The 16,677-nt window shown below is 53.0% G+C and overlaps 1 protein-coding gene across 1 annotated transcript in view; it reads right to left on the bottom strand.

Annotated features, from left to right (window-relative positions):
* The window catches only part of IGF2R (insulin like growth factor 2 receptor), a 101,158-nt gene that overhangs the window by 12,973 nt on the left and 71,508 nt on the right, over window positions 1-16,677 (bottom strand). Inside the window, exons 30-41 of the mRNA XM_045544685.1 lie at window positions 15,260-15,396; window positions 14,041-14,231; window positions 12,496-12,622; window positions 11,914-12,033; window positions 11,350-11,606; window positions 10,904-11,122; window positions 8,018-8,167; window positions 5,610-5,771; window positions 4,239-4,446; window positions 3,750-3,896; window positions 2,568-2,802; window positions 2,021-2,157 (exon numbers count right to left, since the gene is read on the bottom strand). Of these exons, the coding sequence (XP_045400641.1) occupies window positions 2,021-2,157; window positions 2,568-2,802; window positions 3,750-3,896; window positions 4,239-4,446; window positions 5,610-5,771; window positions 8,018-8,167; window positions 10,904-11,122; window positions 11,350-11,606; window positions 11,914-12,033; window positions 12,496-12,622; window positions 14,041-14,231; window positions 15,260-15,396 (2,090 nt within the window). The remainder of the gene's footprint in view (window positions 1-2,020; window positions 2,158-2,567; window positions 2,803-3,749; window positions 3,897-4,238; window positions 4,447-5,609; window positions 5,772-8,017; window positions 8,168-10,903; window positions 11,123-11,349; window positions 11,607-11,913; window positions 12,034-12,495; window positions 12,623-14,040; window positions 14,232-15,259; window positions 15,397-16,677) is intronic.

Here is a 16,677-nt window from a genome sequence, read left to right as displayed (position 1 = left end):
TCCTGACAGGGCCCCTCACATGAGCCTTCCAGTAATAACGGGCAGGGACTCAACAAAATGGAAAGCCAGAGAGAGACCAGCTCTGGTGTTCCTGGGTCTTCTGGCTCTAAGTCAAGCTCCGTCTGCTTTTGAGAGGATCACATTAAAAGCCCTCTAACTTGCAGAGTCTAAGAGAAAAGTGAACACACGCTTTAAGTCACATGTATCACAGCGGCAGCACGGCTACCAGGTTTCGACTCTTGTGCCGCTGCCAAGAGACTGCCAGGCCTGCCAGGGTGCTGTCCTAGGATCGGTCTGAGCCCAGCCTGGCCCTGTAGACAGACGATGCCTCCCGGGCATGGCATAGGGTCTCTGGGAGGAGCACGCGCCCTCCACCCCGATTTCACACACGTATGTCCTCCCAGGCAGGGGCATGTGGCGGAAACACGGGTCCAGTACTAGCTAACCCAAGTGTTCTCCACGTGACACAGGCCAGGGCACCAGGGACAGTGTGGCGGGGAAGTAGGAGGTGGGACTCCAGGCCCTCCGCCCTGCCCCCAATTCAAAGGTGCTCCAGCTGACTTTGTTCTAAATATTGGGCTTCTGTGTAAAATTTTGGAAGAAAGAGCTTCATTGTTTTAAGAAAAATTTTTTAAACTGCTGGAATATGGGAACCAACAAATGTGGGTTGTAACAGTGTGGACACCCCGTGCCGGCTGGGCAACATGCTGACCTTCTACACCTCAGCGGCCTCACCTGTGGAATGGACCAGGATTAAACACGGATAAAGCACATCTGCTTGGTAAACGTTAGTGCCTGCAACAAAGAGCCCATATCCTCACGGCCAGGGCGGTATTCTCTACGTGGATGTCGGGGTCGCTATAACTGTCCTTAGACGGTGCCCCGCCGAAGGCCGAGAGTAAGATCCCACTAGAGTGTCGGACGCCAGGAGATTACTTCTAGCTCCAGGCCCAGGAGAAAGCACGAGTTCTGCCCGCTGGGCCTTGCCTGACGCCGTCTTGTGACAGCGCTCACCAGACAGGAGGCAGCCAGCAAGTCACCACCAGTAAGTCGGATCACCGTGTTTCACGCTACCCTGTACTCACTACTCTCTTTTGTTCCTCCTGCCTCAAACTCTTAGTGAAGCCTTAAATATGTTAGTCTTCTTCAGCTGGCTACGAGAAAGACTCCGAGTTCACACGGGACCCTCCGCCCTTCTTGGGCGAGTGGAAGTGGCAGCAGTAACTACCCTCCAAAGCACCAGGAGCCTCCAAAAGACGGCAAATCTCGGGAGAGGTCTGGCCGCTGCTTCCTGGCGCCCATGACCAGCCTGAGGAACCTGGGGCGGCTTTTTATCAAGGGTCGCAGTGGTTTCCTCAGAATCCCCTTCTCCATTTCAACATCCTAAGCTGACTTAAGTCGCCCTATGGTTTCGTCAGGACAACTTGGGCAATTCCACCCCAGCCTAACAGGCAACGGGGAATTTATTTCTGTGTTGGTCCCTCCAACACAACCCAATCATTCTTAAGCTAAGAAAGCTCTGTTTTCCTCCTCCAAGTAACGAAAGAGAACATCTTTCACTCAATAATGAATTGCAAGATGATTTTTGTATTATTAAAAAGCATCATTATTATTTTTGATATTGTTACGTTATAAAAATATACCCCTAAATTATCTTTACGAAGTCTTGTGCAACTGTCTGGCTTTCAAACAAATTTACATATATGTAGTGACTCAGGCACTCAACTTGCAGCCAGAGCACGAATTTCAGAGGAACTCAGAGCATCCTTACTTCCACCCGGACAGAAACACCTCCCCAAGGTCGATGGACCCCTCTGAACACACAGGCTGGGACCTGCAGCCTCAGACAATACAAAGCAGCACTTAGCCTAGTGTTCCAGGAGTTGCCAAAATGCCTGAGGGACGGCCATGGGGAATAACACCTGGGGGTCTCCACCAGAACCCGCACTGCCACACTGAGAACACCCTCCCCTGCCCAGACACAGCTCCGCGACCCCAGCCCAGGACCCGCAGCCCATACCTTTGACATCCAGCTTCTGTGTGTGAATGAGTCCCAAGACCTGGACCTCACCAGTCGGGCTCTTTCTGCAAACGCTGGCTCTTTCGGGACAGTCAAGGGGGCCTTTATGTATCCTCTGGCACAAATTTACATAGTACCTATAAAACGACACAAAGGGGCAGGGGCGAGGAATGCAAGTTGAGTCTCCGGCCTAACACAAGTGGGGCAGTCAGGACAATGCACTACCCCAGCCAGCAACGTCTAAGGAGCTCTTGCCAAACACCTGGGAAACCCAACACACCTCCCACAAGCCCGAGCAGCAGATACACACAGAGGAAACCTAGCCTGATTCGGCCAGTCCAGCTGCTTCTGGTCTGAGGGTTCCATTTCTGTTCACCCAGATTCCACCTCTCCCCCTACCCCGCCCAGCCCCAGTGCACAACGATGGACACCTAGGCCGCTTCCCAGGACCACCAGCCCCACGTGCGTGTGGCATTCCCACCTTCTGAACCACGAGTTCCCACCTGCAGCACGTGTCACGTGCAGGCCAGCGGGGAAGGGCACTCACCAGGCTCCCTCGTGGACCAGGGACCAGGACCCAGTGAGGGACGACAGCAGCCGCAGGTCGTAGGTCTTGTGCTTCTGAACGAATTTGCACTCCATCTTCGTGGGAGGACAGACGACTTTCGTCTTCCACTCAAATGTCACCTCACACCCACGAACTTCACTGAAGACTTGTGGCCTTCCAATGTCCTCATCTTCATCGCACTTAAATATGATCGTAGAAGTCCGGTGGCTTTTTGCTGAGGGGCGGCAGGCGTGGGAAGGGTCAGCACCCCGCAACTACTCAGTGTCTGCCCACTCCCCGCGCTGCCCCGGGCCACCCAGCACTTTGTTTCATGCTTGCGCATCCTAACTCCAAACAGACCAGGCTCCCTCGGGCACAGTGTCTTAACCCTGTGGCAGGGACACAGTTCTCCATAGACAGGTGCTCAATATTTGATCAATGTACTAACGATCACAAAAGTTAAAATAACGCAATACCTACAATCACCTAAAAACCTGAGTGATGGTCAATGAACCAGGAATAATGTTTTGTCAAAATAAACCCCAAACCTATAGTCAGTCCCTTATAAATTTAACGTCTGTGGTTACTTAAAATGTCCCAATTTGTTCACTGGTCATTTGTAAGAATTACGTGATTTTTCATGCATTTATCTCATCTTACTCTCCTGGGGAACGCATGTCACGTTAGTAGGATCCTCCCGTGATGTTCATGTCTAAGCATCCCAGGAGCGAGGACACTAGGGTCAGCTCACCGTGAACCGAAGCCCTCCCCGTGCCTGCCACGGGGCAGTCAGTGAATGAGTCCCCTGGGTTTCCTGAATACCCACTAGCCACCCTGAAGACCCACGATAGGCAGTCATTTTGCTGAGACATGAATTTGAACCATGAGGGCTGAAAACTGGCAGGTGGACACAAGCCAGCTAGTGAGTGGGCCCAGCCAGCCACCCAGCAGGGCAGCTCCCTGCGGCCCTACTGCGTGGTCTACAGTTACGGTGACCCAGGGCTCCCACGGAGCGACCGAAATGTTTCTCTGTGGGAAACAGCCCTAACGAGAAAACGTTTCATGCAACAGAATTCCAGCCCTTGACTTGAACATCCACAAAGGTCTCAGCACGAATCAAGCTGGAGCGTGTTGAGGGTCCCCTGCACCAGGCCGCGCCGGGACGCAGAGCCTCCCACTCACAGTGTCTGCAGAAGCCCCACTCGCGGTCCCGGTCGTAGTTTGCAGTCGTGCTGCACCAGAGCTTCGCCCTTCCCTCCACGACACACTCCTCGTAGCTCTTCCCGTTGAATATGAAGGGGAAGACACAGGGGACACCTTCGTCCGTTTCTGGAAAGAAAAAGAAATGTGAATAATCCAGATTACCCGTATGACGTCAGCAGTGCCTCCCCAGGCACCATCACCCAAGAACACACACGAAGGGGCCCGAGGAAGCCACCCACCCTAAACCCACGAGTGACAGCCAGGAGTCCCCTAGGAGAACTTAACAGTCAACCGGCAGAACGTGGTGGGATTCAAAGCGTGAGCTTTCACACCCAGGAGGATGATAACATCCTGTTTCATATTCAAATCCAAGCTTTCAGCATTTGTAGGATTTTGGAGCTTTGCTCCTCAGTTTCTTCCTGCTGCTCAGTCTACGAATTTAAAATTTATACCACTGCAAATCTTTACCTGGAGGACAAACATCACCATTCATGTAACTTAAAATGACCGCCTCGTCCTGGTGCCTGTAATCCAGCTTCATGGACGCCAGCCGTCCAAACGACACCCCCTTGCTCCCCGAGAGCAGACACACGCCGCCGTCCTTACAGCCTCCTTGGTCCGGCCCGGCGGCCGCGGTGCACACCCCCACGCTGTACGTGCGCAAGTCTCGAGTCACCTGGACAGAAAAATGTCATGCGTGGCTGTGAGCAGAGCGACAGCACCTGGATCTCCAGGTGGAGCGAGAACCTCACTGCCGCTGGAGGCGCATTGGGGAAAGCGCAGCTCTGCTGTGTCATCAGAACACACTCCCCTCCCTCTCTCTCCAGGCCTGAAGCCCTCTGGGCGCCTCCCGGCAGCCCAGGCCCAGCTTCCCTGCTCATCCTGCTGCCCCCAGAGGCCCAGGCAGCCCACTGCTGGCACCCACTGCCCTGCCTGTCCTCTCCAGCCAGGGCCCTGCGGCTCAGCCCACCCTCCTGAAGCCCACATTTCCTTGCCTGTGCAATGGGGTGTCGTGAGGACTGAGCGCATCAGTGAGCAGAGCAGACACCCCATGTGGACAGGTAGCCCTGCTGCCTCACCTGCTCTGCCTCCGCAGGCTCCCAGCTGCTGTGCACCTGGCACCTGAGCCCAAAACTCAGAGCTGCCACGCCCAGACAGGTGCTGGGATGGCGCAGCCTGGTCCAGATACTGGCATGACCTGGCCACATCTAGATCCCCAGGCTCAGGGGTCAGGGGCCCCCACCACCAATGACCATGACCATGACCATGATGTGGCCAATAGTCCACAGTGATGTGCACAAGGGCTCTGCCTGGCATGACACCAAGTCACATGCCCAAATGCTTCTTGAGTCGGGGGCACCCCCTAGCTCCCTCCACCTATCACCTCTGTGGGCAGCAAACAGCTGCCTCTATCTTAAAGCCAGGTTGGAGACAGAGGAATTCCCCACGGACTCTGGCCAGCCACACTAGACATGGCCCTGACACTGCAGGTGTGTTACACACGTGTCCCCAAGCCACCTACTCTCATCTGATACAAAAGGTCCCCCTGCCCCCTCATTGGGTCACTTGATGCTCAAAAGTCTGAAGCACAGAAACACCCCGAGCCGTGAGGTCCAAGGCCAAGGATCAGCTGTGCTCAGCCACACAGGCCAGAAACCTTCCCGATGTGCCGCTCCTGTGCACCCCACGCAAAAGCCACCACTCGTTGCTGCCAAGGGGGTCACACGCTCCGATGGCCACAGACGCCACGTCACCTGAAACACTCCAGGCAGCCTCGTGGTGGTGGCCACCGAGTCACGGAGCACACCCACCCGGCGAGGCTCAGGCGCACGGCCTTACCTTAAAGGTGCTTTTGGAAAGGCTGGACAGGTTGAAGCTGTAGAGCAGCTGCTCATCGGTCAGGGCACAGCCCTCGGTCCTCACTTCGTCAGGACAGACGATCGGCGTCTCCCACTCGAACACAAAGTCACACTCACTGGTCCTTAACAGCTTCGGCGTCCCCTGTTGTCCAGAAGAGCACAGGCCTTTAAAATCCCACACTGTAGGGACAGCAGCTTCCTGCTGCACCCTACGAGGACCCACAGCAGGGGAGGGACACTCGAAAACAGCAGCTGGGGGACCAGCGCTGTCCTGGGCACAACAGGCACCTCTGACCCTGCCCCACGCACTGTGGAACTCCCTGGCTAACGCCAGGTCACTGTCCTTTACTTAAAGAGAAACAGACCCTCAGAGTTCTATGCCACAGGCTCGAAGGAAGAAACGGGAGGTCTGTAAATGTCACAAAAGCAAAGTCTGTGAAATCGAGACACTCTTTGCAAAGGAAGCAAGTGCTTCAATCACAACCAGGGTCTTCATGCCACCGTTTCTAGAAACTGGGGATATTTATAAAGGGGGCAAGATGCCACTCGACCAGATATTCCATAGGCCAAGTATCCCTGAATGGATTCCTTTGTCCCTTCCCTCTGCAACAGCAATGAAAGCAAATGAAGCAGCTGGTCAGGAATTTCACGTTTAATTGCTGTGAAGGGTCTTTTTTCCTATGACACAAGTGGTACAAGTACTTCCACTGAAGATGAAAACCACCAGGAAGGAGAATCTCTTTATAATCTTTCTGAAAACGGAATATACTTTTAGTGCGACACACTGCGTTTCTAAAAACAAGTAAATACTGATCACTCTCAACGCGCAGCTGCCCAGAATGAACTAAAATCGCTCCGGCTCACTGGCTCTGTGCAGACAGACTGAGCACGGCTCCGCGTGCTTCACCGCTAGGGAGAGAGAAGTACCGGTAGCTTGCGAAGAGGCGGGTCTGAGGGAGAACTGAAGAATCTCCTCTAAACAATGCAATGCTGTTGGAAACAGAAGCCCCTGTAAGGGTTAAGTCCACGCTGCCCTACACTGCGTGTCTGCAGAGGCATAAACAGACACACCTACATAAAAACACAGACACACACACAAGTACGTGACAAGGGTTGACTGAACACAGCTTCACTGTCCTGTCCTTGCTAACTAAGGACTGTCATCACACTCAAAGAGTCACGAACAGGGACATGTCCAAGGGCTCTGAGCTGCTTTGGGCCTCTATACGGAGCAGCCTGCATGGCAGAGGTTTTGGTTTTTCTCCTCCTCTCTCTCAGTTACTGTACTTTCCTCATCGTGAGGTGGCTGCCGGGTCACTTCCCGCTGCTGCCGACAGACCCAAGGCCAGCAGGCCTGGAGCAGGCTTTACAAACCTGCCATAGGCCAAAACACCAGAAAGTCATCTTTATCGGAACCATAAGACATAGCAGATCATAATCCATCACCTGAACTCCTTGGGGTCAGATAAGCCTTGCAACCCATCATCTTTAGGATTTTAAGAGGCAATTTGGGATATATTATTTACACCATATAATAGACACATGTGTGCACCCCAGATCCTATAATCAAGCATATCAGTATTTCTGCAGCAGAGGTATGAATATTCACATTAGGCGGGACAAATACCAGCCACAAACAGCCTCAGTTCATTCATGTCAAAGGATTCCCAAGTTTCCAGAACTTCAGAGACGTCAGAAGCACAGAGGGGGCTGTAGAGCAAAGGGCTGTCCCTCCACGTGGCAGGCTGGGACCAGCTGTGCCACCGCCGAGCTGCCCTGAGTCACTGGGGACTGTAACCTACCAACTTATCTCCTATTCAGAGGGAGTCAGGAGAAAACGTTGCAAAAACTCTTTATAACAAAATGTTCTCATTATAATGGACGCTGATATCATTAATATATATTTAATATGCACATAAAACAGAAGCCAATGACCTTCTTATAAGTAAAAGTACTATGTTGTAGCCATTTTGATTCCAGAGGTCTTTTGTTACTTGCTAACTTGTAAATTTTGAGCTATGTCCCAAATTATTATAGCTGCCCATAAGTCAAATTTCCCAGTAAGAATAAAATCAGTAATGTCATAGTAAAAAAAAAGTTATGACTCTTTTATACAACAGCAGTCAAAGTTGAATGTCATTTCTATACTCAAGTGTCCCATGGTTTTAAATTATAGCAAGCTTCGATGTGCTTTTAACTCAGGGTGAGCCTACTTGGTCCTCAATTAAATGGTTTTAAATTACTCAGACACACCGCTGACGTCCCAAGTCATCCAAGGCAGACTGAGGAGCTCCCTGGACTCAAGTGTGCTTCCTGGTCGTCCGGCCTCGGCTCACTAGTCTGTGTTCCAGCATCTAGACTCTAGATGGCCGCGGGTGGTGCACTTACCATGCTCACTCCTCTCTTGCAGTGAAACGCGATGAGGGAGGTGTAGTTGAAATGCTTGTCTGCTAAGCAGGGAGTGCTGCTTTCAAAATTCAAGTAAACTTCTTTTGCTACTGGATTGAGTATTGGAGGTCCTGCAACCCGGCCAATATCCTAAGCAAACAATAAAGAGTATTTCAGGAAATTATTGTTCCCAAGGTTAGTGGAGTAAAAGTGAATGTAGAATCATAAAAACTAGACTTCACCAGTTCTGAAAATGAGCAGCATCTAAAAAATTGATTTAACACCAACTCAAGTAAGAGGTCTTGACATTAAGGTGCTACAGAGGAACTTCTGTACACTGGTGGTTATTAGTTTTGATCCCAAGGTTAGTTCTAAGTAAGGTAGATTCTATTTCTATGCATATTCGATTTTCAGGATTCCAGGCAAGAGGAATGCCTCTCTCCAGTCATACTGAGGGTGACAGAGTGAGATCCTGCCTCTTAAAAAATAAGAACAAAAAAAGCTACTCAGTCCTCCATCACCTGCCGGTGGAGGGCAGGAACCTGAGAAACATCTCCCTACCATCTGATGTTGAGCCTAAGAATACTGAGTTATAGAAATGCCCCCTGTATTTCTGGAGACAAGATTTGATTTCAGAAGTCAAATAAGGCTTTGCCTTCAAGAAAAAATAAATGTGTTAGTTCAAAAGCTGCCTCGCCTCAGGAGGGCGTCTCAGTAACAGCTGCACTTCAAAGAGACAGCTGTAAACTGGGCCTATGGTTCTCACCTGTTTTGAAAGACAAGACAGGCTTTACCTAGGGCCATGGGTTGCCAGAGCTGATCGACAAAGATCCCCGGAGATGAGAGCTGATCAGATAGATATGCTGATGCCCAAGCTGGGCCCAGACGGAACCATGCGGTTAAAGTAATTAACACAAAGCACAGCTCATGTTGACTTCTGAGATCATCTCTGTCTCCAAGAACACAATCACCGGAGCCAAGATGTCTCTGTTTTTTGCTAAAGTAATAGCCTTATCATAAAACTTAGAAGTTTGCCCTGAGAAAATTTTGTAACTCATTGCTCCCCTAGATAGAGTTAGTTAAAGGATCTGTAGTAGCCTTTAGGAGACTTTGACCCTAAACCACACTGCCTGTTAGTATGTGAATCCCGTTGCCCTTGGCAATGGGAGCCTGTATCTGCCCTATAAAATACCTGTGTGGAGTTTCAGTCTTTGATATATTTTTGCAGGAAGAAATATATCCATCCGGACAGCCTCCTTTCGTCTATTTTCATAAACCTTTACTTTATAAACTGTATCTTTGGCTCTGTGTATTATTATGATGATTTTATTTTTATTTGTTTCCTACTGTTTTTTCATCCTTTGCGATGACCCCTGCCTGAGAGACCTGATGGAAGAAAAACCTCTCTGCGGGGGCGCAGCCGCCCCCCCGCACTCTGACACTGCCCTGGGAATGTTCATTCACCTGGCACGGCAGTCCCTGTCAGGTGTGTCCTCAGGGGCAGGGACAGATGTTCACTGTTGACTTTCATTGCTTATCACAGCACCTGACACATAGTGGCTGCTCAATAAATATTTTTCAGTGAATAAATGAATGAAGGTGAGTGGCCAGGAATGGTGTGTGATGAATGCGCATGTGTGCATATGTGTGAGCGTGTGTATTCACACATGTGCATCTTCCCCATGATTTTGCTCTCAGCTGCAACGCTCTGCACTCATCACTGTGGGACATGTTCAGGCCACATGACACAACACCCTCTCCAATTAAAGAACTTACTATAATTTTTAAAACCTGACCAATGTTGGCTAAGCAGGAAAATACAGCAGATCGGACCTCCCAGAAAACAACTCACAATGGAGGCCCCCGAACCCACACTGTCAGAGGATGCTACCAGAGGCTTCCTATGAAGGTCTGGTTTACCCAGGCCTCCTGAGCACACAGCAGCTTTGTTAAACGCACACTGCGGCTGGGCGTGGTGGCTCACACCTGTAACCCCAGCACCTCGGGAGGCCAAGGCGGGAGGATCACTTGATCAGCCTAAGCAAGAGTGAGACCCCGTCTCTATAAAAACACACACAAAAAAATTAGCTGGGCATGGTGGCGCATGCCTGTAGTCCCAGCTACATGGGAGGCTGAGGCGGGAGGATTGCTCAAGCCCAGGAGTTACAGGTTACAGCGAGCTATGACCAGGCACTGCCCTCTAGCTTGGGCAACAGAGTAAGATCCTGTCTTTAAAAAATTTAAAAAAAAAGAAAAAAACACCTCATACTGTGGCCATAGATACAAACACAGACAACTTTCGAGATACATGTCAAGTACTGAAACACACCAAAGATTTAACAAAATATTAATCAAACTCATGGAGACAATTTTTAAAGATCCAAATCTATATCAAAAAATGCTAGCATAAAGCCAAAGCTTTCAAAGCAGAATATTTAGCTACCAGCAAGCCTGCTTTTGCCCTTAATTATAGCATGTTACCAAAGAAAGTGCTTGCATTTCACAAGTGCTTTAAATGCACAAGACAAGCATTTCAGACAAAGAAACCGGCCATGCCAATGTGTTTTCTTGCCACTTCACCTAAAAACTTCTCTTGATTAGGGTCAACCCTGAGGCTCCTACCATGACAGATGAAAAAAGTATCTATAATACGTGTTCACATTGTCTACATAGCTCCAATACTTGCTGGCTACCATTATCAACAGCTACCAACAGTCCAACGCACAAACCCCTGCCGTACTCTTCCCCTAGAGCACCCAGAACACACCGGTCCCAGCTAATTTCTCCATTCTGAGTCACTCTCCCTCGAAAGCAAGAAACACAACGTGAAGGTTATCACTAAGTGTCTTGCAAAAATCATCTCCATCCCTGGTTTCCCACACTCACTATGGGGGGACCGTCCACAGGGACTTTGCACACGGCGGCTCCCGCGGGACACGGCACCCCGTGCATGGGGTTCAGCGGCTGGCAGATGTTGATGTAGAAGTCGGGGCTGGTGTAGGAAGCGTCATCCTCACTCTCGTCATATGCTTCGTACCCGCCGGTGCGGTGGATGAGAGGGGACAAGTCAATGATAGAGCTTCCGTTCCTCACGGAACATTCCGTCTGTTAAATAGGAAAGACTGCATTGGAGTGGCCCCCAAAATTTTCTTAATCAAAAAGCCTAACAACAACAAAAAAGCAAAGGGTAGGTTAAAGTCTCAAAGTGCTACATCACACAGCATCAGGCACTTCTGGTCAACTTGGTAGCTGGGACAATCGGAGTGGACAAGGTCAGTTGGTGACCCCAGCACAGGGCCCAGGCGGAGCTGGGCAGGGACTTCTTGACTCACCGCCTGCTCACAGGCCAGCGGCGTGTGCCAGGAGAAGAAGAGCGTGCACGTCTGCTTGTCCAGGGAGATGAGCATGGGCCTATTGGCCGGCCCGGGCTCAGGCCTACATACAAAGCTGATCACACTCTTGTAGCTCAGGCCGGATTTGGAGGGACAAGGGGACCCGTCCTCGTACACCAGCCGCAAGACCTGGTCCGCATACGTCAGCCTCTTGCTGGCCTTGCCGACGCTGATCCTGGTCTGACCAAAGCAGGCCCCTGCGCCACAAGGGAAGAGTGGAGGGAAAAGCACACAGTCATGGGCTTGGTGGCCCGTTTGCTGATGAGAACTTTCCACACACCCAGACTGTCAATTTCATGCTATCACTCGTAATTTCAAGCGCCCAGTACGGCTTTGGTCAACGTTACACATTTAGTATTTCGTCTCATATCCGGCCCCACATCCCCCATGCTGGCTGATGGCCACCGAGACGAAGGTGTTTGACCTTGGCTCTGCTCATCTCTTTTGCCATCAGCACAAGGTCATGATGGGGACAGCCCCGGGACAGGGGAGCCAGGCACTCACCCACACCGGGAGGGCAGTTCTCGTTTTCCCCGCAGATGCTCATGTACACCAGCCCCTTCTCGCTGTAGGCAGCTGTGAATCCTGCCCTGCCACCCAGGGAGCTCAGATCGAACAGGTGTCCTATGAGACGGAAGTGGGGGGACACAGTGACCCCAGCAGCCTCACACATGGACCCTGCCAGTGTTAGGACTTCTGAATCTCACCACAACTCACCGCCCCTCCACCAACACTGCTCCAACCAGCCACTGCGCATCAGGGGACGCCAGTGCCCAAATTCAGGGGACGGCCCATCCTCCCCCAAAAGATGGTGGCTCCCAGCACCCTCTGCTCTGGGGCCACAGCACAGCGGCCCTAGGACTCCCCAGGCATGGGGAGAACCTGACAGTGTCCCTCTCACTGCCCATGGAACACCCCCTGCCTTTCTGGGTGCCCAGCACAGAGGACAGCACAAGTGTCCTGGCCCCTCCAGAGAAAGGCCCAGTGCCCCACACACACCACGGACATGTCTGCCCAGGGTGCGGCTATGCATGGTTCCTCAGGTCCCTCGCCTGAGCTGGGGCGGGTGACAGCGCTGCCCCTCACCTGTGCTGGGGTTGGTGACCTGGCAGTCGTCGTGCACATTGCTTTTCACCGCACAGGCAGCAGCCGTGGGCCAGGAGAAGGTGTACTCACAGTCCTCCACGGCGCTGATGAACATGGGCCTGGAGTTCTACAAACAAGCACAGACGGGCCCTGAGGGGATCTCAAGTTTGACATCGTAACTCAGCTACACCACGGGGAAGCTGCTCTGCAGAACTCAGGAGCACATGGGATTTCTGACTCAGTGTCTTCTGGGGACAAGGTGCAGAGCAGGAAAGCAAAGGGCCAGAAGGTGCTCCTGGGGTGCCATCGTGGGCTTAGCGCTCACAAGGAAGTGAAACCACCCAGAGCCAGAACCCGGGGAGGGCCAGGAGGGCTCCTCAGGCTTAGGCAAAAGACGGTGCAGACAGCAGGGCAAGGGTGCAGGGGGCCAACAGGGGACACCAGTGAGAAGACAACAGGTGACATTCTGAAGACACACGAGCTAGAATCTGTTACACGGTCGAAACAAAGACCCACCAAGCGCACTCCCTGTTAGTTCTGTGGATCCTCCCACTCCTCAGGCCAAGGCTGCTCTGCTCGCCTCACCACAGGGTCGGAGAGACTCGCTCAGCAGCACCCTCCGTCCTGGGCAAACCCTGGGGAAGCTCTGCACCCCACTCCCAGCAAGCCCTCCCACAATGCGCCATCCGGGCACCCTGAGCCACGAGCCTGCCCGCTCAGCCAGGAGCCACAGCCCGTGGGGGCCCGGGCTCCAGCGCCCAGCGGCCATCACATCTGGGCAGAGCCTCTGCACGGTCTTCCCAAGAGGAAACCTCGCTGCCACTCCAGGCGAGAGAGCAGGCCTTGGGTGCCTGGCGCTCCCCTTGTCCAGCTCTCCTGCCGCTGCAGCCGACGGCTGGGAGAGCAGGCAGCCAGTCTGAGTGAGCACCCAACACAGCTACAGCCCTGAGCACATCAGCACACGGGGCTCCCCTCAATCTCACAGCACGGAAGCCGCTCAGTCAACATCTGCTGAACCCACATCTCAACCGAGCAGGGGAAGACTCGCCCCCAGCAACCATGCAACCTGCCAGAAATGCTGCCTGGCACTTCCTACCTCTTCTCTGGAATCCCCAACACAACTGGCAGAACAGGCACACCTCGTTATTACTGGGTGAACAATGTGGAGTGCCTGAGTGATTAACCAAGTTACGTGGCCAGGAAGTGGAGGCGCCACCTCTGACCTGGGTCTGCCCAACCTTCTTGCTCTTCTCAAGCTGCCTCCGTGAAGACAGGGCATGCTGTCGGTTTCCTCTACAGCCTCTGGGGGTCTCAGTCAAATGCTAAAAAGAGGCAACTGAATTTGAGACTAGAATTGCCAGGGGAAGCGTCTAAGGAGCCAGAGGGGAAGTGTCCCCGGATTGCAGGCTGAGGCGACGGTGGGCTCTCACTTCCATTAAGCTGCGTCATCCCGACCTCTACAGTTTGCATCCCGGTTAGAACATGGGTCTCCCTGACAGTAGGATTTGGGCCCTTCCCAAAGCTGCAGGAGGGGCTGTCCCTTACCACTTGGTTCTCACTGCAGGTGAACCGGATGGTGGTGGACTTTTTCCGAATCTGGTCTGGGCACGGGTCGCCGTCGACATACTTCAGGACGATCACACCATCTATCCACTGAGGCCCGTCCCTCACCCTGCCAAGGTTCACAGGCTTGGAGCCACTCAGCAGACACGCAGCTGCTTCTGGAGGACACGGCTCTGCAACACACAAGGTATGAGTGAAGAGTCACCTTCTGTGACCCTCCAGTCTAGAACAGAACTTCACCCGGCAAGTCATGGCAGACATGCTGCAGAACTTGTAACGGGCACTCCAAGGCTATTTCTGCCACACCAGTCAGACGACAATGACATCACGCCAGTTCTCACTCATTTCAACACTGTTTTACCACAGGTGGATCGGGACAGGCATCGGGTATGGTGGGGGATCCCAGATACAACAGTCTAAAATTACTCCTGAACCCCACAGATGATGGAGCTGAAATTCCTTGAGGGAGCCAATGGAACATTCTCAACGGCCCACATTCATGCCCTCTCTATTCAAGAAGTTACCAGGAACTTTGCCCACTTCCCAGTCCCTGAACCATCTGCGCCATCTGCCCCGGGTAAAGACGTAGTCCCACACCACGGTGTGAACCACAGTGTCACAGCCTGCCCAGCGAGACTCGGCAAGGGGAAGTGGGCCCACGGTCTCAACCCACACAGAGGACGAAAATGACATGAGATGTGGGTGGGTTGTATTAAACGCCACAAAAATGGGACGTTTCATCTTCAGGACTCCAAGAGGCCACGGGTGGCACCAAGATCCCTGGGAACTGCCCTGGGTCCCAGATGCACAACTGGCTTCTGGTCTCAGTCCTGGCACTAAGGATTTGGGCATGCTGGTCCTGTGCCACCAAGGGCTGCCCACATTGCCGTCAGTTGCCGGGCATGCACTGGATCTCCTGCCCTTCTGCAGAGGATTACTCGCCACTGCCTCCATTTCCATCAATATCTACCTTCCCTGTTCCGAAATAGCTACGCTGTTCCCAGCAGAGTCCTCAGTGACGATCTATCCTGCACCACACCAGGGACCAATAGTTAGGACTCTCAAATCACTGCTCCTCCTGCTGCTCCTTGGGCAAACCACTGACATGGTGCAGAGCTAAAACACCTCCAAACAACACCCTTCCTACTCGCCCTTCCCCATAAGTCCTGGACCAGCCTTCCCCCCAGGGTCCCTCTCTCACCGGTGCCAGCCTGTGGGGACAGAGACTTGCACACGTTGATGAGGTAGTGCTCCGTGGCCCCCGTACTAGTGACAGCTTCCCAGTTGTCACTGTATCTCGACAGGGATGACAGGTCAAAGGAGTTGCCAGCCGCGTCTCTGGAGGGAAGAGGACACTGCGGTCAGGCTGGCTGTGTGCCAGGTAAACCAGGCACTCCTCCGGGAAGACCCAAGTCCTTCAGGCAGGTGTGTCCTTGGCATCGTGAATCACGTCCCACCCAGGGACAGAACTCTGGACTAGACTCCTCTCTCTCTCTCACATCCAGTCAGCAATGACACAACTTCAAGTTCAGGAAACTTTAAGACTCAGTTTAACAAAATTAAGCCTTAACAAGAAACCAAATCTGAAGGTGTGTGCTGTCCACGCCCCGGCCAGTGAGAGGCAGAGCCCGCCAGTGACAGCCAGGAGCAGCGAAGACGCTCAGCACATACAGTGCGGGCCACCCCAGCACAGCCCCCACAGGCCACCTGCTGTCCAGCCCTGAGGCCACCCACGGTCACTGAAATAAAAATGGGCTGTGGTGACCTTTCTGCTCAGGCTGAAGGTTCACTAACTACACAAATCCCAAAGGTGACTGAGAACCAACCAGGTGCCAGGCACAACATTAACGGGGAGCAAGACACACACTCTGAGAAGGTGACCCTGAACAAACTCTGAAAGAAACGAAGAGCTAACCCTCCTGGCACCCAGCACCGAGCACCCTGGCAGAACAGCACAAGCAAAGGGCCTTGCGGCACAGCAAGCCTGGTGCGTTCAAAGAAAAGCAAGGAGCCCGTGTGGCTGGAGCACGCTCAGTGTGAGGGAGCGAGACCGCAGGGGCGAGGTTAGAGACGCGCAGGGGTGATACAGGCAGGGCCTCTGTTGAGATGGACGATCGATGCACTGAAGTTTCAGCAAAAGAGTGGCACAGCTGGGCTCGTATCTGAACAGGACTGTGCAATTACTGTGAGTGACCAGTCAAAGGTGGGCGAGGGCAGGGGCGCAAGCCCTGGGGTGGCTGTGGGACAGCAGGGGCAGGAGGAAGGCCAGCAGGCAGGAGGACGGGAAGGGACGCCCAGAGGCAACGGAACAAGGACCAGCTCAGAGCACACGCGCTGATGCCCTCACGGGGCCCAGCAGCAGAGACGACGGTGGAACCGAGGCACGCAGGCAGGGCAGGCAGGAGAGGCAGCCGGCGCCTGCGGGTCACAGCCTCCGCCTCCTACAACAGACTCGGCGATGCCAGAGGCTGACGATGGGGTGTCGGCGCCACTCACAGTTGCAGACGTTCCACAAAGAACCGCAAGAAGATAGGGTCAAAGGTGGGGGGCGGCCGAGGTCAGGGGTCAGGGTGGGGGAAATCTCCCCTCACACATTTTTGTACTCTCAATTCATTATAA

This window comes from Lemur catta, chromosome 2 (genome assembly GCF_020740605.2).
Source record: "Lemur catta isolate mLemCat1 chromosome 2, mLemCat1.pri, whole genome shotgun sequence".
Lineage (NCBI taxonomy): Eukaryota > Metazoa > Chordata > Mammalia > Primates > Lemuridae > Lemur > Lemur catta.
This window is presented reverse-complemented; position numbering and strand designations above follow the sequence as displayed.